The sequence below is a fragment of the Pleurodeles waltl genome, chromosome 6, assembly GCF_031143425.1.
Source record: "Pleurodeles waltl isolate 20211129_DDA chromosome 6, aPleWal1.hap1.20221129, whole genome shotgun sequence".
In the NCBI taxonomy this organism is placed as follows: Eukaryota; Metazoa; Chordata; class Amphibia; order Caudata; family Salamandridae; genus Pleurodeles; species Pleurodeles waltl.
Genome location: NC_090445.1, coordinates 659,237,781 through 659,259,327, shown reverse-complemented (window position 1 = coordinate 659,259,327; position 21,547 = coordinate 659,237,781). Strand labels below are relative to the sequence as shown.

Sequence of the window (21,547 nt, the reverse complement as noted above, 5' to 3'; positions counted from 1 at the left end):
GCTAAGAATTACAAAAATAATGGCATGATCAGAAAGCTGTGCTGACTGTTTACCAGCCAGGACAGAAGGTGTGGGTCCTGGAACCTGTGGCTCCCAGGGAACTCCAAAACAAACAGCGTGGACCACACATTATTGATGAGGGAAAGGGTGAGGTCACCTAGCTTGTGGACCTACGCACTGCTAGAAGCCCCCCACAGGGTGCTTCATGTGAACCGCCTGAAGCCCTATTATGATAGATCTGACAAGACTGCTCATGGCAACTGATGAGGGACAGGAAGAAGAGGGTGAGCCTCTCCCCGACCTCTTCTCCCACAAAACAGAGGATGGCTCACTAGATAGGGTTGTGCTTGCAGACCGCCTCTCTGAGTCACAGAAAGAGGTTTACATATATCTCCTAGGACAGTTTTCTGAACTGTTCTCTCTGACCTCTGGTCAGACTACATAGTGTGAACATACCATTGACAGGTGCCTGAAACATATTTTTAAATTAGGGAACCCTTACATGGAAACTATTGTTGCTGTTAAAATGTGTTATTTACATGTGATGATGCCTTAGGGTGTTTATAAATACAGAAACAACAAGGTAATGAATGGAATACTTTAATTTATCTCGGCCACTAGCAATAGCTCAGGCTGCACCCCAATCCATTGTTTTTCGTCCACTATGCCACTTCAGGTTGGACCAACCCATATGCAAATCTGTTATGACACTGCTCCTTATGGTAACAGTACAGCCTTCACTGCGTGGCCAGGTGCGCCATGAACGGCACACAAGCAACCCAGGACCAATTTCCCCCCCTTAATAGGGCTCTTCAACCAGGTATAGTTTGGTGTTAGTGTGCCCAGGGCTCACTTGTGGGCATACCGAGCACACTTAGTGCATCAAATACAAAAAACAAGGCGATGGGTGGAATGCTTGAATTAATCTCAGCCACAGGCAATCAGTCATGGGATGCATCCCAAGCCATAATTTTTTGATCACCATGTCACCTAAGTTTGGACCACCTACATGCAAAATCAGTTTTGACTCTCCTCCTCAAAGAAGCTCTCTAGCCTGAAATGTGAGGCCAGGTTCTCTCTGAACCAGAACAGAAGCAACCCCGGACAGCATGCCCAGAAGTGGGTCCCCTGCACATGGTCACTTGAACCAAGCTATACCTGGCTGACCAGCCCTTACTAGGGCAAAACCGGCCCTAGGTTGCTTGTCGATTGAGAGGACCGGACCTGGCAGTTCAGGCTGGACTGTTACCACTGGAACATGTTCAGTGGTATAGTGTGCAAAACAATGGACTGAGACGCGGCTTCAAGTAATTACCAGTGGCTAAGATTTATTCAAGAAAAATTAATCTTTCATACATCACTTTTTGTATACTTTAGGGCTACTGCTCTAAGAATAATGAATTGAATGGCCTTACTATGCATTGTTTTATACACCTGATTTAAATGGTTTTCCTTGGTGTGGGTTTATGGACGTATTTGTACCAGCAAAGGTATTCCTTCAATTGACTATATAAATCCATAGATGATCCTCCTTCCTCTTCACAGCACCAAGGCAAACTGATCATACATCACCACATCATGTCACCTCCCTAAACACCAGACATTGTGCATGCCAGTTAATCACAAACATCTATCAACAACATGTGCAGAGATGAACGCCCAATGTCTTAGGAGCAACATGGCTACCCCAAAAAAGCAATGCTTCGCAAAAAAAAAAGAAAAACTCAAAATAAACTATTAAAAAAAGTGTTTGCGTTGGATCCCCATCAGCGCAGACTAAGAAAGAGCAGATGTCACAGATACACAATATAGTTAAGAATGATCTCATAACAGTAGCCCTCTGGGCAATGACGACTATCACACAGGATAATCTGGTGCAATGAGAGCCAGTCAACATCTCGAACAGAAGTTCACTGAAGGCATCTGCTAGATCCTCGATCAGAAAATATATTTTATTGTAGATAGTAGTTATGTAAGCTGTAGAGAGCTCCCACTCCATTCCTCTTAAACAGGAGTTTCCCCCATTTTATAGCAGTTCTTAAGTTCTCTTCATGTAATACTGTTAAGAAAAGTAGAGAAACGTGCCTGTGGGAATGAAAGAAAAGTCATTTACCCCAGGTTTTTGATCTGTGTGATGTCAGTGAAACAGAAGGGACCATGCAGAGTGTAGGAAAGTACCCTCTTTCTGGCATGGTGACCTCCACTTTTTGCCTGTTTTCAGTATGTTTTGATTGTGTTCACTGGGATCCTGCTATCCAGGACCCCATTGTTATGCTCTTTCCCTTTAAACTTGGTTGCTTGGACCACACAAACCCCACATTTGGCATACTGGTGACACCAGATAAGTCCCTAGTATATGGACACAGGTACCCAGGGCACTGGGGTACCAGAGGACCCCCTTGGGCTGCAGCATGTATTATGCCACCCATAGGGAACCCATGCAAAGTTTATCTGCAGGCCTGCCATTGCACCCTGTGTGAAAGGGTGCATGCACCCTTTTCAATGTAGGTCACTAAGTCATCCCTATGGTAGACCCTCCTAGCCCAGAGGGCAGGGTGCAGGTACCTGTGTGTGAGGGCACCCCTGCATGAGCAGAGGTGCCCCCACAAACTACAGCTCCATTTTCATGGACTTCGTGAGTGTGCGGACGCCATTTTACACGTGTACTGGATAGAGGTCACAACCTATATCAAGCTACATAATGGTAACTTCGGACCTAGGCATGTTTGGAATCCAACATATCGTAATCATACCCCAATACTGTTGCCAGTATTGGAAGTATGATTCCATGCACTCTGGTTGCTCCTTAGAGGACTCCCAGCATTACTCCTACCAGCTTTCTGGGGTTTTCTGGGCAGCCCAAGCTGCTGCCACCCCTCAGAGATTTCTGCCCTACTGCTGCTTGATCAGCTCAAGCGCAGGAAAGCAGAACAAAGGATTTCCTTTGAGGGGTGTGTAAGGGGGGGGGGTATACTGTCAGTAACACACTCTCCCTTTAGAAAAAGGTGTTACAGGGCTTGGGAGGGGTAGCCTCCCCAAGTTACTGGTACACTTTGAAGAGCATATTTGGTGTCCTCCGTGCATAAACCAGTCTGCACCATTTCAGGGACCTCCAGTCACTGCTCTGGCACGAGAGTGAACAATGGAAAGGGGTGTGACCACTCCCCTGTCCATCACCACCCCAGGGGTGGTGCCCAGAGCTCCTCCAGAGGGTCCCCTGACTCTGCCATCTGGAATCCAAGGTGGGAAGGGGCCTCTGGGAGCATCTAAGTGGCCAGGTCAGGCAGGTGACATCACAGCCCCCTCCTGATAGGTGGTCACCTGGCTAGGTGACCAATACCCCTTCCAGGGCTATTTGGGGTCTCCCCCCTTGGAGGGTCCTCAAATTTGGATTGCAAGATTCCAGCAGTACCCCTCTGCAACCTCTACTTCCACTTCTGGCCACGGGAACTGCGACTGGACCCTCCAGGAACCAACAATCTGCATCCACAACGAAGATTCTGCTTGCAACTTTGTTTCAATGGCTCCTTCCAGCTTCTGCAACATTTTCCCATGTGTGCATCCTCTGACGGCGGCAAGTCTTCAGCCTGCACAAGAAGGAAGATAGAATCTCCCTTGGAGTGAAGGAGTCACTTCCCTGCCTCTGCAGGCACCAAGTGCAACGACAGCCAGCCGCATGGCTCTTCACTCATTCTGAGCTGCTTGGACCCTGCATCACGGGTGGTGGTCTAGAATGGTCCCCTTGGTCCTTGCTGTAGATGTCCAACTTGGGTGAAGGTAAGCCCTTGCTTTCCCACGCAGGACAGTACCCCCGCATAGCACATCTGTTGTAGCTACCCAGGCTTGTTTGCATCTCCTTCAAGGGATCTTCAGGCCAGTCTACCCCCAGCCCTGTTCCCTATGACACAGAGTCCTCTGTGTACTTCTCCTGCCACATGGGACCCTTCTTCAGTTGTGCTGTGTGGGATCCTCTACAACTCCTGGGTCCTCTGCCAGTGGGTCTCCTGTGAGGTCTGTTTTTTCTGTGGACTCTCTTCATCGCTGAGGGTCCCCTGGGACCCCTCTCTCTCCCCTTACACACCCCCCCCCCATGGTCTCCTGGACTTTGCTGGTCACCAGCAGCACCACTTTTCATCGACTGCAACTCTTGCCTTTGCCAAGCCTTGTTGGTGGCTCTTCCACATGACAGACTGCAATCTTCCATCTGGCGTGAGACATTGACTGCATCCTCAGGGAACTCTTCACCAACTCCAGGGCTGCATTGCTGACTGTCTTTGTCCTACCGTCTACCAACTCCTGCAACCACAGATGGGGGTAGTGGCTCCTGCCAACAGCGGACACTCCTGCAACTTCTGGACTTGGTCCCCTTCTTTGTCAGGCCTTCTTCTTCAGGAAGACACCGCTGGTTTCTTGCAGGCTTGTCCGGTTGTTGCATTATGCTTTCTTTCAGTCCTTTCGGTGGTTTGGGGAAAATACAGTAATTTACTCCTTTCTTTCTGTTCGCCGGGAGGCACTGTGGTACTTAACTTTGGGATTTCCTAGTTCCCATAGCTCCCCTCTATAGATTTCACTTACCTTAGTTGGGGGTCCTACATTCGCATTCCATTTTTTAAGTATATGGTTTGGGCTCCCCCTAGGGTCACTATTGTCTATTGCACGGTTTTCTATTGCTACATACATAATAAATTGTATTTCTATAGCGCTTACTACCCCTGACAAGGCATCGAAGCACTTTCGTGCAAGTAGCATGCTACTCAGGAGCCAAATTAGTGGTCAACTGGTTATTGGGGATAGGATATGTTTTTTGCATGCTCATTCCATGCATTCGGTGGTAACTGTCGACAGATGCGATTAGAGGGGGGCTAGGTGAGACCATTTTTAGCTGGGATTAATAGATATCGTTATGGTTTCCAAAGGGCTTTAAGAAGTTATGCATGAGATTGTTAGAGTGACTTCAACACAGAAGAGGGAGACAGAAAGAAGGCAGAACGAAGCAGAGGACGATTTAAAAAAACATAAGTGATGGAAGGCCAATTTTTCATGCAGGATTTTAAGGGTTATAACAGGTTCAGAATGTTCCAGGCAAATTGTGGATGTAAACCTGTTGAAAGAAACAGTGTCAAAGATAATTCTCACAATAAAAAAGGAAACACAAAAGACCATATTTAAAACTATGCTATAGAAAGTATTATGTAAACACCCCACTAACTTAAATATAACAAACCAATTAAGATAGACACATTGCAGTAACCATTAGCATGTTCAGTGCCATGTTTGTCACTCATGTAATGTGTGGTTTGGAAGGTGCCGTCCCCTTCATCTGCCGAAGAGCATCCCATGTCCAGCAGAATGGATGTGTCTGGGGTCACCTTAAGCTTTCAGCATCCACCTTGCACTGTATGCCTATTTCTGATTACTAGTGTACATATTTAGTGTGTTTACTTGCCTCCTATTGGAGGGCTGTCTTTCTAGTACTTTTGGTAATTGTGTCACTCAAATAAAGTACCTTTATTTTTATAACACTGAGTGATTTCTTTCATGTGTGTAAGAGCTGTGTGACAACAGTGGTTTGCACGAGCTTTGCATGTCTCCTAGATAAGCCTTGGCTGCTCATCCACAGCTACCTCTAGAGAGCCTGGCTTAGGTACCCACCACACACCAAGCCAGCTTCCTATCCGGAGTATTAAAAACCTTGTTAAACGTAACCACACAGCCAATTAGGATATTTTGGTGAGTCAAGTGCAAAGCGGGAGTAACCTGGGTTATTAATTTTAGACCCAACTGTATTGGTGACAACGGTGCACAAGTGTGAATGACTGCATCCCTCACAGGACAAAGCCAGGTAACCAATGACAATCCTTGGAGCCAAATTAAAGTCCTCATGTCATCTAGCTAGAAAAAAAGGACAGAAAACGCACACACACAGCCAGAGACTCACATGCACCACCAAATGATATATACAAACTACGCATGAGCACTGGGAAATGAAGCACCCCCTTTAATATGAACAAGAGGAAAGATGACATGCTCTAGCAAACCAGGAGAACAAAGGCATGGAGACTCACGTGCACAGGCATGCTGAAATAATCAGACTTGAAGGCATCTGCCATCTCCCCAAAAGCTCGGAGCGTGTAATCACGTGCTGCTTGCTCAAAACCAAATGCTTCCTGAGGTTTGCTGCACTCCTGTAGTTGGAAAAGAAGAGTAAGGAGTGTGGGTTTATTGCAACATAGCATGGGCAAACTTCTCCAAAGTCAGGGGTTATAAGGGACGTTTCAGGGAGAACACTCACCTTATCAGAACTCATCGGGAATGTACAAATAAAGCTGTTACCCTTCTGCAATTAGCCGTAGTAACGCCTTGTTTCGAGTTAGTCCAATACCTGCTTTCACAGCCATTACATGTACAAACTTTTTGCAGGCATTCTATTTACATGAAATTCCAGTTATTTTATGGGACACAAAATATTTCGGATATAGGAAAAAAAAATTTTTCAAATCGAACGCCATGTTTATCTGGTTGCCACAGAGTTCCCCGTTCTGAAGACACTGCACTGGGGAGTGAACCAAAGGGAAAAATTAAAGGCAAGAGGGCTTAGCCACTTAGCAGTAGCGCTTAGTGTGGTGGTTCAGGTGTGTTATTACAGGGTTCCCATTACTGAGATGTATGCAAGCTTATAGTGGCATTTAGACATTTACTCTTGATGAAGCGCGACAGAGCTGTAACTGCGAGGCTCAACAATGGGACTTTAAATAGCTCTGCTCGGGTACCTATCAGCTTCTTCTACTCTTCGGGAAAATGGGATGACAGTTTGGTGGACTGGGGATATGAAGAGTTCCCATGCTACACCCCCACCAGAGATGGGCTGCTGATGTACATAATTTGCTCAGTGGCGCAGCAGCACGAAGAGGGATATGCCCTTAATTTGCTACTTTACATTCTCCATACGTTTAAAAGGTGAAAACCTCGCAAACACAGCCAATGCTCATTTAGTAAACCGAGGGCAAACAGTAAGCTACTTCTTTCCAAATACATACACACTCTGCTGTATCGTGGAAATATGACAAGTGACTAAATTGTAACCTTCCCCAACACCAACCAGAACAAAGCGTTTACTCAGTAAGGATATCATATGAGCCCAGACGAACTGGATTTTTAGAGATGTAATATTAAACCACGATTCAAGGGAACATCTATAAAGTATGACACTATTGAGGTTTAAAAGTGTGTGTAAAACCATAAACTATGCCATTACGTACACACTGCACTGGTCACAAAACAATTATCAAGCACCTACGAAACAAACCAATATAAAAGAAGAACTTGCAAACCTGGGAAACAGCTCTTCAATTCATTTTTACACAAATATTAGAAACAAATAAGGTTGTTTATTGACAAAACAGTACAGAATCAATGCAAAGTAGAAATTAAGGTAAAATTATGCAATCTTTTCAACCACTACACCGTAAACTTGTCGTACACAGACACAGTTCAGTTTACATGTCTCAAATATATTTGTGAAAATAACCGAATATCAACAAGTTAACTGCAAACAACCCACAGATCAACTGCCACCCACTCCAGTCGAGTGTAAGAACAGATAATGTTCTCTACGAAGTGTTCTATCATTCGCAGGGCTGGACACAGAGAAATTACCCATTTGCTATTCTATCCATATGAGTGTATGATAGCATCACTGCACATATTGACTAAAATGGAGTTTCACTCAGCCCTAATGACCAACGTCGTTCTTTTGGAGGAGTTTGTCATAAATGCATGCAGTTAAGCAGTGAATCTGGCACATCAAGGGGAGGGCTGATCCGCAGTATTCCTGTATAGACATGTCATACTCTGACAACTACATCAGGAAAGCATTTAGAGGTGTATAGAACCTACTGTGTGCCCTCAATTTGTGGTAATCTCAGTAGTGAGAAGTATTAATTGTACAATGAAGTCTGCCATTTGCTGGAGGTGATACAGAAATTGTGCACAGTTCAAATATTTGACTATATAACAAAGTCCACAAGTATCACAGTGGATCAATAAACCGGATTCCCACAAAAATATCGAACAATGTAAGCAGACGTTTCTCCTCCCAAAAGCCATACAGCCAGACCAGTCACTTCTGCAGGCAATACTGTATGTTTGGATAGTCACAAAATCAGATTCACATTATCTGCGTTCAACTCTTTACCTGAGCAAGACATTTGGGGCACCTCCAGTCTCCCTTAGGAACATCTTGAAGTGGTGGTATCAGACAGAACGTGTGGTAACTGTCATCGCAGCCGTCGCACAGCAAAAGACGATCTTCATCGTTTCCACTGCCACAAATCAGGCACACGTACAAATCAATCTGGAATACAGCAAAGTACCATTCACAAGGGTGAGATCAGGCGAGATCATGTGTACAAGTTTAATTGCTTGAATATTTACATCATGCCAAAAGAAACAGAGGATTTTAGCAACTTCATTGGGAAACTGTTGAATAACTTGCCCCTAAAATGATCACAGAAATGTTCCTCTAGTCTTGATACTGAACAGCAATAAAGAGGCCTTCAAATGTCTTACTAACATACACAATAAATAGGTGCACCAAAGTTGTAATAGCTGGAGATCAATAGACATCACCTTAATACAAGGTGAGGCAGTAAAACATTACGGCAATTTCTTCAGCCTACTGGACTGGTGTAATTTTCATGATCACCACATCAGCACAACATAATAACAAGCATTGGCAAAGCCAATAGGTCTTACCTTAGTAAATGTTAAAGTTTTTCGAGGCATTTTTTTTTTTTATAGCTTGTGTAATTATTATAATTTAGTAAGAAGGTAACAGATTTTTTATCTTCTTGTTTTTTTAAGTTAGGCATAGAAGGATTGAGGGACAATGTGATTGAATATGTGTGCAGTACGGAATGTTGGGGTAACTGTTTTACTGTATGTATGTTGTGTGTGCAGTGTAAAACTAATGGGTTGTATATCTACAATATGGATCAAGACCACCAAAAGCAAACTTTATTTTAAAATATACGGGTATGCGTTTTTATTCAAAAAGTCACAAAATGTTAGAAATTTTAACGTTTAGATGGATCTGCAAATAAAAGTTTTTTTTTGTTGTTGTTCTGAACAGTATACAGTATTGGTTGCTGTAAGGAAATGCCTCCTTGGCATGGTTACCCCCTGACTTTTTGCCTTTGCTGATGCTATGATTTGAATTGAAAGTGTGCTGAGGCCTGCCAACCAGGCCCCAGCACCAGTGTTTTTTCCCTAACCTGTACTTTTGTTTTACACAATTGGTACACCCTGGCATCCAGGTAAGTCCCTTGTAACTGGTACCCCTGGTACCAAGGGCCCTGATGCCAGGGAAGGTATCTAAGGGCTGCAGCATATCTTATGTCACCCTGGGGACCCCTCACTCAGCACAGACACACTGCTTGCCAGCTTGTGTGTGCTGGTGAGGACAAAACGAGTAAGTCGACATGGCACTCCCCTCAGGGTGCCATGCCAACCTCACACTGCCTCTGCAGTATAGATAAGTCACCCCTCTAGCAGGCCTTACAGCCCTAAGGCAGGGTGCACTATACCATGGGTGAGGGCACCAGTGCATGAGCACTGTGCCCCTACAGTGTCTAAGCCAAACCTTAGACATTGTAAGTGCAGGGTAGCCATAAGAGTATATGGTCTGGGAGTCTGTCAAACACGAACTCCACAGCACCATAATGGCTACACTGAAAACTGGGAAGTTTGGTATCAAACTTCTCAGCACAATAAATGCACACTGATGCCAGTGTACATTTTATTGTGAAATACACCCCAGAGGGCACCTTAGAGGTGCCCCCTGAAACCTTAACCAACTACTCGTGTAGGCTGACTGGTTTTAGCAGCCTGCCACACTCGAGACATGTTGCTGGCCCCATGGGGAGAGTGCCTTTGTCACTCTGAGGCCAGTAACAAAGCCTGCACTGGGTGGAGATGCTATCACCTCCCCCTGCAGGAATTGTAACACCTGGCGGTGAGCCTCAAAGGCTCACCCCCTTTGTTCCAGCACCGCAGGGCACTCCAGCTAGTGGAGTTGCCCGCCCCCTCCGGTCACGGCCCCACTTTTGGCGGCAAGGCCGGAGGAAATAATGAGAATAACAAGGAGGAGCCACTGGCCAGTCAGGACAGCCCCTAAGGTGCCCTGAGCTGAAGTGACTAACTTTTAGAAATCCTCCATCTTGCAGATGGAGGATTCCCCCAATAGGGATAGGAATGTGACCCCCTCCCCTTGGGAGGAGGCACAAAGAGGGTGTACCCACCCTCAGGGCTAGCAGCCATTGGCTACTAACCCCCCAGACCTAAACACGCAATTAAATTTAGTATTTAAGGGCTCCCCTGAACCTAAGAATTTAGATTTCTGCAACTTACAGAAGAAGAGGACTGCTGAGCTGAAAAACCCCTGCAGAAGAAGAAAGAAGACACCAACTGCTTTGGCCCCAGTCCTACCGGCCTGTCTCCTGCCTTAAGAAGAAAACTGCTCCAGCGACGCTTTCCCCAGGACCGGCGACCTCTGAATCCTCAGAGGACTGCCCTGCTTCCAAGAGACCAAGAAACTCCAGAGAACAGCGGCTCTGTTCAACAAAGACTGCAACTTTGTATCCAGAGGAGCAGATTTAAAGACCCCTGCAATCCCTGCAAGAAGCGTGAGACTTGCAACACTGCACCCGGCGACCCCGACTCGACTGGTGAAGAAACAACACCTCAGGGAGGACCCTCCGGCGACTCAGAGACCGTGAGTAACCAAAGTTGTCCCCCCTGAGCCCCCACAGTGACGCCTGCAGAGGGAATCCCGAGGCTCCCCCTGACCGCGACTGCCTGACTCTGAAATCCCGACGCCTGGAAAAGACCCTGCACCCGCAGCCCCCAGGACCTGAAGGATCGGAACTCCAGTGCAGGAGTGACCCCCAGGAGGCCCTCTCCCTTGCCCAAGTGGTGGCTACCCAGAGGAGCCCCCCCTTTGCCTGCCTGCACCGCTGAAGAGACCCCTTGGCCTCCCATTGAAATCCATTGGAAACCTGACACTTGTTTACACACTGCACCCAGCCGCCCCCGCGCTGCTGAGGGTGTACTTTTTGTGTTGACTTGTGCCCCCCCCCCCCTCCCCCCCCGGTGCCCTACAAAATCCCCCTGGTCTGCCCTCCGAAGACGCGGGTACTTACCTGCTGGCAGACTGGAACCGGGGCACCCCCTTCTCTATTGAAGCCTATGTGTTTTGGGCACCACTTTGAACTCTGCTCCTGACCGGCCCTGAGCTGCTGGTGTGGTAACTTTGGGATTGCTCTGAACCCCCAACGGTGGGCTACTTTGGACCCCAATCTGAACCCCGTAGGTGGTTTACTTACCTGCAAGAACTAACATTACTTTACCTCCCCCAGGAACTGTGAAAATTGCAGTGTCCACTTTTAAAACAGCTAAATGTGTTTTATGTAAAAAGTATATATGCTATTGTGATTATTCAAAGTTCCTAAAGTACCTACCTGCAATACCTTTCAAATGAGATATTACATGTAGAATTTGAACCTGTGGTTCTTAAAATAAACTAAGAAAATATATTTTTCTATAACAAAAACCTATTGGCCTGGAATTGTTTGAGTGTGTGTTCCTCATTTATTGCCTGTGCGTATGTACAACAAATGCTTAACACTACTCCTTTGATAAGCCTACTGCTCGACCACACTACGACAAAATAGAGCATTAGAATTATCTCTTTTTGCCACTATCTTACCTCTAAGGGGAACCCTTGGACTCTGTGCATGCTATTCCTTACTTTGAAATAGCACATATAGAGCCAACTTCCTACAGTTGCCATGTCCATTTCCATTTGCACGCAATGTTTTAAAATTTCTGTTATGGTCTTGCGGGGACAACTAGTACACGAGTGGAAACTTAACTAGAAGCCAACCAGGCAGACAACGCAGACTGCAGAGTAAAATGGACGCAGGGGTTTGGTGTGGCTAAGGGGGTGTTGGGGAGATGGGGGCACTAGAATGAGTCACCAAAACGGAGTGGGTTGCAACAGGTTTTGCAGGGAGAATAATCTTTCACATGTTTATGAACGAATATTTGCCAAGCAAATGGATAAAGCACATCACAACTTCTGCCTGACTGCTGATAAAGCATCAATCTGAAAGCATACCTTGATATTTGAAGTGTGGGTGGCATTGTAAAATGCAGCGGCTGCCTGCGCAAATAATAATAATAATTTTTTTAAAAAAAGACTTACCTGTCCTGCCACCAGCTGTCTCGCTCCTTTTCTCTCCTGATGGAGTCCGAGCAGTCCCTGGGACACCAGCACAGGCTCCCCACGCAATTTTGGTGCTGCTCTCATGCTATACCTAGCATGAGAATAGCGACAGGATTGGTTTGTACGCTTTGGTCTGCCACTCAGACAGTGCATTGGAGTCTGTGCTGTTTCTCTAGCCCAGCAGTGCAACACAGCAGAGCTAGAGAAACCTAAATGTGCATGTCAGTTTGGCCCGCTTAGGGCAGCCGGACAAACTGACATGCGCACCTAAGTGCACTCCACTCCTCCTAACCCATCCCTCGGCTCAGCCCAGCCAGTAGCTGAAAAATAAAACAATATAAAAATATTGTTTTATTTCTCAATTGCTGACTCTTAGCCAGTGGGGCGATGCCCCTTCGCCATTGCAGAGGAGCTGCCCCTGGTAAAACGTGGAAAATGATGCCAAGAACGACTAAATGTCAAGCATTTGCTAAGTGGTGATGGACACCATTGTCACTGTAGGAAGTTGGCTCTGTATGCACTATTTCAAAGTAAGGAATAGTATGCACAGAGTCCAAGGGTTCCCCTTAGAGGTAAGATAGTAGCAAAAAGAGATAATTCTAATGCTCTATTTTGTGGTAGTGTGGCCGAGCAGTAGGCTTATCAGAGGGTAGTGTTAAGCATTTGTTGTACACACACAAGCAATAAATGAGGAACACACACTCAGAGACAATTTCAGGCCAATAGGTTTTTTTAATAGAAAAATATATTTTCTTAGTTTAAGAACCACAGGTTCAAGATTTACAAGTAATACTTCAAATGAAAGGTTTTTCAAGTAGGAACTTTAGGAACTTTGAAATAGCATAATAGCATATACGGTTTTCACATAAATGACATATAGCTATTTTAAAACTAGACAGTGCAATTTTCAACAGTTCCTGGGGGAGCTAAGTGTTTGTTAGTTTTTGCAGGTAAGTAAACCACCTACGGGGTTCAAGTTTGGGTCCAAGGTAGCCCACCGTTGGGGGTTTCAGAGCATGTAATCAGTTGTCTCCACAATATGTAAATATATGCAACAAGATTAGACTCCCTGATCGTAGCCAAGACATTTGGAATCTCCAACAAAAAACTAATGATGTGGAAGACCGCAGCAGAAGGGACAATAATTTCCTCAACAGCTTAAAAAGTAAATTTTTTCACAATTCCTTGAAAATTCCAACATTAATGAAAATCACTTTCTCACCACAGCTCCAATTTCAACGTGCACACAGAATTAATTCCAAAAACTCTGCTCGTGTCTATCAACCTAGCCATATATTGGCTTGCTGTTGTCGCATCCATTGACCTCAGTCTTTGAATGCATAGCAAACGTGACAAGATAAGAACAAGACTTACAGGGCTGTTTACATAAAGGAAGATCTTTGAAGGATACAGGTGAACATCGTTTTGGCATGGCCAGGGAGGAAGTGAATCTGGAGAGTCTAAGCCAGCTAATAGAAAGCAAAAAAGGATAATATTACTTAGCCTGGAAGCATCTGTTCGTGGCATGAAGTGCTGTAGATTCACATGCTCTGCATATTTCTGTCATCCAGGGTTTGGTCTGGATGTGTACAAGTTGTTTTTCTTCGAAGAAGTGGTCAGAGTCATGAGGTAAAGTGACCCCTCCTCTTGGTGATACTGCGCATATACAGACCCTATTGTTGGATTGTTTTCCCCACAGTCAGGTGAAAATGGAGTGTGAGTCTAGGGTTAGTAAGAGATGTCCATGCATATGAAGTGTAATAAACTGCAACGGCCACGGGTGTCCAGGGAGGTGGGCGGGCGCTTGTGAATCTACAGCACTACATGCCACGAACAGATACTTACAGAGTAACATAATCCATTTGATGGCATGTATGGCTGTAGATACACATGCTCTGCATAGACTAAAGTACTGCCGTCCCAAAGCAGTTTTTTAAAAAAGAGCAGATGTCAATTATATGTTTGGATACATTTAATAATCCATCTTGACATAACTGCTTTAGATGTAGCCTTCCCTATATGTGGAGGTGAGAAAGCCACAAAGATTTGTTTAGTTTTACGAAAATCTTTAGTACCTTAACACTCTTAACATCCAAGGTGCATAGAGCTCTTTCTGCAATTGAACCAGGTTAAGGACAGAAAATCGGCAACTCAACAGGCTGGTTCAGATAAAAAAAGGAAACCACTTTTGGAAGAAATTTTGAGTTAGTACAAAGGGCTACCCTATCCTTATGTATTTGGAAAAAGGCTCCTCTAATGTAAATGCGCGAAGCTCACTCACATGTCTTAGTGAAGTTATTGCTATCAAAAAAGCTACCTTCCTAGAGAAACTGGAGTGGAGAGTTATTTAAAAATTCAAATAGGAGTCCCCATAGGTCTGATCAGTTCAATATCAAAATTCCATATTGGTGCAGGAAGCACTGTAGTTGGGATTACCTTCTTAAGACCTTCCATAAATGATGTAGTCTGTTTTGTAGATACGCTGCAACTGCTGCAAGGTGCTATTGTATTGAAGTATATGCTAGCCCACAAGTTTGTAAACAGAGCAAACAGCAAACAATATTTTGAATAGTTACATTAAATGGATCAATTTGTTTGTTTTGACAATGCATAACAAACCTTTTTCATTTAGTGGCATAGCATGCTCTGGTTGTGGGTTTGTGTGCTTCCGTAAGAATGGTCATGCATTCTGGAGGTAACTGCAAGTATCCAAACTATGACCTCAGGAGCCACACTGCAAGGTTGAGTTCTTTGGGTGCCTTATTTCTCGATATTTCTGAGCGAAAGGGTCTGGGAGTAGCAGAAGATTCTTGTGTGGAACTACTGAAAGGTTGAGTAGTGTTGTGAACGAACCATGGTTGGCAGGCCCAAGTCGGATCCACCAGAATTAGAGGAGAGGACTGAGTTTCCTCACCACAAAGGGAAGGAGAGGGTGTGGTGGAAAAGCATATGCAAATATCCCTGACCAACGCATCAATAGAGCATTGGCCTTGGAGAGAGGGTGTTAAAGCTTGGAGGCGAGGTTTGAGCATTTTGAGTTGTTTCTGTAGCGAACAGATCTATCTATGGAAACCCTCACCTACGGAAGTATTTTTGTAGCACTTGAGGGTGGAGCTTCCGTTTGTGGACTTGTTCCTGCATCCAGCTGAGTAGATCTGTAAGATTGTTGTCTGTCCCTGGAAGGTGTTCTGCTAATAATTCAATGTGATGGCCAAATGCCTAATGACAGATTTTCTGAGCTACTCGAGACAACTGTAGAGAGTGTGTCCCCCCCCCCAAATTTCTGCAAATAAAACATGGCTGTTGTATTGTCAATCCTGACTAGAACAGTCTTGCCTTGCAGATGAATCAGAAATGCTTTGAGTGATAGATGAATAGCTTGAAGCTCCAAGTAATGTATATGTAAAGCTTGAAGTTTGGTGTCCAACAATCCCTGTATTGAGAGATTGTGTAGATGAGCACCCCAACCTGTCAGGAATGTGTCAGCTGTCAGGATGATCTGGGGAACAGGGTCTCAAAACTGTTGCCCTTTTGTCAGATTTTGTGTGTTCCACCATTGCAGAGAGAAGTGCATGCAGCTGTCTAACAACACTAGGGTGTGAGTTTCGGGGCCTAAATGGTAAATGCCGATGTTGTCAGGACCGAAGGCAGCTTAGGTTGGGTCGATGCCAAAACATTGGAAGACAGTTTGTAGGTGGAATATTTAGGCATAGCCTTCGGTGCCGAGCCGGAAGGTGGGGCATCCTTGTCAACTGTGCAGTGCTGACCATGGGCTGATGGCAGTGGAGGCCTGATAGCCTTACTTTCGGTCGAAGCCAAATGTTTATTTTCAGGTGCAATATGGGCCTTTGGACTCACTGAGTGCTGCACCGATGATACCTCTTGTGTCTGCAAGCTAGTTTCAGTCTCCGACTCAGATCTGGAATCTGAAATGTATAAGACCTCCTCTTCCACCGCAGAAGTCTCTTGACACTCTTCCTGTGGCTCAATGTCCTGGAGACCAAAGATGTCTGGTGTCTACTTGAGTTGTCAGTCAAAACAACTTTATTTCGGCTACAAGAGCCATAACAGCAATAAATACAGATACACAATTTAAATAAATATAACATTACGTACAGCTGATAAAATAAGAATAAAATAAAGATAAAATGCACTCACACAGTATGATGGAACAATCTTGTTGGGACCATTAAAACAGATAAAAAGTTTCCTCTAACAACCCAACTGGCTCCGAGGAACTTGGCAACAGCGATCACTAACGTTGGCCGAGTGTCTGATCTGAGGATTCGGAGGGCTATTTCAGAGCTGCGGACTCCCAGCAGTCTGCATGCCGGGCCAGCCATTTCCTACATGAGGCAGTGTCCGCGGAGCAGGCAAATAGGACATGAGGGAGGTTTTCAATGGGGGCTTTGCAGGCTGGGCAAATGGTTGATTCTTCGTGTGACCAGCGGCTGGTAGACAGTCTTAGTGGCAGTGTGCCAATGCGGAACTGATAGTACAGTTTCCTTTCCCTTGGTACCGTGATTAAGTCCCAGAAACCCTTGTACTTGCATGTCTCTTTTAGGTTGACAAAGTCGCAAGATAATGTACTATGAAGTGCGCCCCCCAGATCTTCGGAGTCTACCATGTGCAAATACAGTTTTTTAGTTCACTTTTTGAGGGAAAGGAGGAGGTGGTTGGTGAATTCCAGAGTTCTCTAAGCCCAAGTGAGTAGAGTAACTCCTTGATGAATCTAAGCCAGGGGATGCTATGAAGATGGTCAGCTTCTAAAATGACCTGCAGGGCTGCAGTGAAGTATTCGAGCTCTGGGGTAGTCCAGAGACGCCGCCAGTACAGAAGAGGGAGTAGGCGGGCTTTGTGACCAATGCGTTTCATCCCAAGATCCTTAAAAAGGGGGAACAGTGGAGTGCTTGGCGGGAGGGACACAATGTTATAGGAAGTTGTTTTCAGGGATGGTTATATCTTGGATTTTAGCATAGCCCCATAGTTAAGCCCCGTAAAGTGCTGAGGTCACAGCCTGAGCTTCATATATCTGGACTGCTGGACGAATTGGTTTTGTATGTGAGGTGAAAATCCTTTAATAGTACCCCAGTTGTTTGCTTTAGTTTTAAAGCTTGCTTTCATATGTGTTGTTTCCAAGACATGTTATCAGTCAATGCTATACCCAGGTAACAGAAGGTGCCCACCTTCTCAAGCGTGGTGCCCTCTAGTGTGAACTTCCCTCTAAAGGATCTATAGGGATTGAGGATCATTAATTTTGTTTTTGAGGAGTTGATTTCAAGTCCCCACATGGAGCAAAATTCCTCAAAACACGTGAGGAGTTTCCTTAATCCACTAGGGGTCTTGGATATCAGGAGAGTGTTGTCTGCAAAGAGCAAAACAGGGATTTTTTGTGTGTCAAGTGTTGGTGCATCAGCCTCCACTCTAAGCCGAGAGGGGACGATGTCATTGATGTACAGGGAGCAGAGGGTGGGGGTAAGGACACACCCTTGCCGCACACTCCTTGATACCTGGATTCTATCAGGTAGTTGACCCTTTTTGTCCTCGTGGAGCCGTATCAATAGAGCTAGGATGTGCTCGGAAATTCCCATTCAGGAGGGAGTGTCCCATAGTTTGTTGCGGGGTACTAGATCAAATGCAGATTTTAGGTCCACAAAAGCTACATATAACCTCCCTTTGCCAATGAGCACTGTTTTCCAGAATAAAAATAGGAACCCGAGGGCTTGCTCAGTGGTAGATTTATTTTTTTCCCCGGAAACCAGCTTGGAGGGGACTAAGGATATCATATTCAGTCATCCAGTCTTCGATCTTCCCCAAGAGACAGTGGCAGAACACTTTTTGCACACAATCGATTAGACTAATAGGCCTGTAGTTGCAGGGGAGTGATCTGTCGCCCTTTTTAAAGATCGGGACAACAATAGCCCCTTTCCAGGACTCAGGGATTGGCGCCCCAAATGCTATTGCATTCGCTATGATGGTGATGTATCTTGACCAGATTACAATATCGGTTGAGAACAGGTCTGCTGGAACATCATCCGAGCCAGGGGCCCTGCCACGCTTCATAGTGCCTAGGGAATATACTATGTATTTTTGGGGTAACAGCTGAGGCACTGGAGTGGTGGGTGCTGAAGTGATGTTTAAGCAAGGGTTCATATGATCAGGAATGGGGCTATCATGATCGTAGGAGTACAGCCCACTGAAATTGTCTACCCACTCTTTTGGGGCGATGTTAGTTGTTATGTTCAATCCACTGCTTTCTGGATCTCACGCTGCCAGGGTCCAAAACAGACTACAATTCCTCTTGCGCCCAGCGTCGCCAAGTGCTGTCCATCACTTATCTTGGTCACGCTTGGCTTTGCGTATGGCTAGCTTGTAGGACTTCCTGGCTAAGCGGATGGCATTGGCATCCTTGGATTTGATGGCTTGGATTAGATGCTTGTTTGAGGACCGGTACATTTTGTTAAACCAGCGATGCCCACCCTTAGGTCTCTTGCCATCACGGGCTGTGGATACTGGGAAGTGGGCCTCGATATCCCTGAAGCATGAGGTGTGGGTTAAACTTATTTCCTCGTTGGGGATTGCGGGACCCACCTCTAGATCCATTAATGCAGTCTTTAGGGTGTTATTAGCTGTATTAATGAGTGTGGGCCGAGCCACAACCTTGTCCCACTTTAGGTGACGTTTGTCGTTAACCAGACTAATGCCCTCTGGTGCTGTTGCTGAGGAGTTAATCATGGGTGGGTAACTACCCAGAGCTAACATATGGACAGAGGACTGTGGTCACTTTCAGTTCTCTCAATGATCGTCATGTCGATGACTATGGGCCATAATCTTATTTCGACTAAACAGTAGTCGATTCTACTGGTGTGGTTGGTTTTGTTGAATGTGTGACGGCCTTTGGCATCTGATTTGGTTCTGCCATTTAATGCCCTGAGCACAAATTCCATGGACAGTGATTTTACTTGGACAGCGACTCACGTCCATCTCTTGATGGGTGGGATAGTCAGGGCGGGGATAGACCAAGCTCGATCCTCCTCTTCTGTGGACCGGAGATCGTCCCAGTCTAGAGGTTTGAATGTGACATTAAGGTCACCTGCCACAATGGTTTTATGATGGCGGGGACAGTTTTGCAGAAAGGCTGCCAGGACACAGAGGGTTTTGGAGACTTGACCTCGTGTAGATGTTAAAAATATTCACAACTGTGTCTGGCCCGAATGATAGACGAAGGCCTAACAGGTCAGAGGAATCAGTGGATAACTGTTATGTACGACAGGTAATGAAAATGTCACTTACCCAGTGTACATCTGTTCGTGGCATCAGTCGCTGAGATTCACATGGTATGCATGAGCTCGCCATCTGGTGTTGGGTCGGAGTGTTACAAGTTGTTTTTCTTCGAAGAAGTGTTTTCGAGTCACGGGACCGAGTGACTCCACCTTCTGTGCTCATTGCGCATGGGCGTCGACTCCATCTTCGATTGTTTTCCCCGCAGAGGGTGAGGTAGGAGTTGTACTATAGTAATAGTGCCCGCGCAATGAAAAATGTAAGTATGTACCTATTAAAAGATTAAGTAATATATACAAATGTACAAAATTGAAGGTAACTTCTGAACTGCTACAGGCTTCCGGGGAGGTGGGTGGGTCCATGTGAATCTCAGCGACTGATGCCACGAACAGATGTACACTGGGTAAGTGACATTTTCAGTTCGATGGCATCTGTCGCTGTAGATACACATGGTATGCATAGACTAGTAAGCAGTTAGTTCCCCATAAGCGGTGGTTTAGCCTGTAGGAGTAGAAGTTGTCTGAAATAGAGTTCTTAATACAGCTTGACCTACTGTAGCTTGTTGTGCGGATAGCACATCTATACAGTAGTGTTTGGTGAATGTGTGAGGCGTAGACCAAGTGGCTGCCTTACATATTTCCTGCATTGGGATGTTTCCTAAAAAGGCCATTGAAGCACCTTTTTTCCTTGTTGAATGTGCCCTGGGAGTAATGGGCAGTTGTCTTTTTGCTTTAAGGTAGCAGATTTGGATGCATTTAACTATCCATCTGGCTATACCTTGTTTTGATATTGGGTTACCTGCATGAGGTTTTTGGAATGCAATAAATAGCTGTTTAGTTTTTCTGATGTTCTTTGTTCTGTCAATGTAGTACATTAATGCTCTTTTGACATCTAATGTATGTAGTGCTCTTTCAGCCACAGAATCTGGCTGTGGGAAAAATACTGGTAGTTCTACCGTTTGATTTAGATGGAATGGTGAAATAACTTTTGGTAAAAATTTTGGATTAGGTCGTAGGACGACCTTATTTTTATGTATTTGTATAAAAGGCTCTTGTGTTGTGAACGCTTGAATTTCACTTACTCTTCTTAGAGATGTAATGGCGATGAGAAAGGCAACTTTCCAGGTTAGGAATTGTATTCCGCAAGAGTGCATGGGTTCGAAAGGTGGGCCCATGAGTCTTGTTAGAACCACGTTTAGGTTCCATGAAGGAACAGGTGGTGTTCTTGGTGGTATAATTCTTTTAAGCCCTTCTATAAATGCTTTGATAACTGGTATCCTATACAAGGAAGTTGAATAGGTAGTTTGCAGGTATGCAGATATTGCTGCAAGGTGTATTTTAATAGAAGAGAAGGCTAGCTTTGCTTTTTGTAAATGGAGCAAGTAATTTACTATATGTTTTGGAGTTGCATCTAGCGGTTGTATCTGATTATGATGGCAGTACCAAACAAATCTTTTCCACTTACTTGCGTAGCAGTGTCTAGTGGATGGCCTTCTGGCCTGCTTTATGACTTCCATACACTCTTGGCTAAGTTGCAAGTGTCCGAATTCTAGGATTTCAGGAGCCAGATTGCTAGATTCAGCGATGCTGGGTCCGGGTGTCTGATCTGTTGGTTGTGTTGCGTTAACAGATCTGGTTTGTTGGGCAGTTTGATGTGTGGTACTACAGACAGATCTAGCAGTGTTGTGTACCAGGGTTGTCTTGCCCAAGTTGGTGCTATTAAAATGAGTTTGAGTTTGTTTTGACTCAATTTGTTTACTAGGTAAGGAAGGAGAGGGAGAGGAGGAAAAGCGTAAGCAAATATTCCTGACCAGTTCATCCATAGGGCATTGCCTTGGGATTGCTTGTGTGGGTATCTGGACGCGAAGTTTTGGCATTTTGCGTTCTCTTTTGTTGCAAATAAGTCTATTTGTGGTGTTCCCCAGAGTGTGAAGTAGGTGTACAGAATCTGTGGGTGGATTTCCCATTCGTGGACTTGCTGGTG

At 45.1% G+C, this 21,547-nt stretch overlaps 1 protein-coding gene across 4 annotated transcripts in view; it reads right to left on the bottom strand.

Moving 5' to 3' along the window:
* Positions 1-21,547, bottom strand: part of KDM5B (lysine demethylase 5B) — a 768,574-nt gene that overhangs the window by 576,040 nt on the left and 170,987 nt on the right. For all 4 annotated transcript variants that reach the window (XM_069239028.1, XM_069239026.1, XM_069239029.1 and 1 more), the window contains 2 exons: positions 8,195-8,353; positions 6,066-6,185 (listed from right to left, as the gene is read on the bottom strand). In XM_069239028.1, the coding sequence (XP_069095129.1) occupies positions 6,066-6,185; positions 8,195-8,353 (279 nt within the window). The remainder of the gene's footprint in view (positions 1-6,065; positions 6,186-8,194; positions 8,354-21,547) is intronic.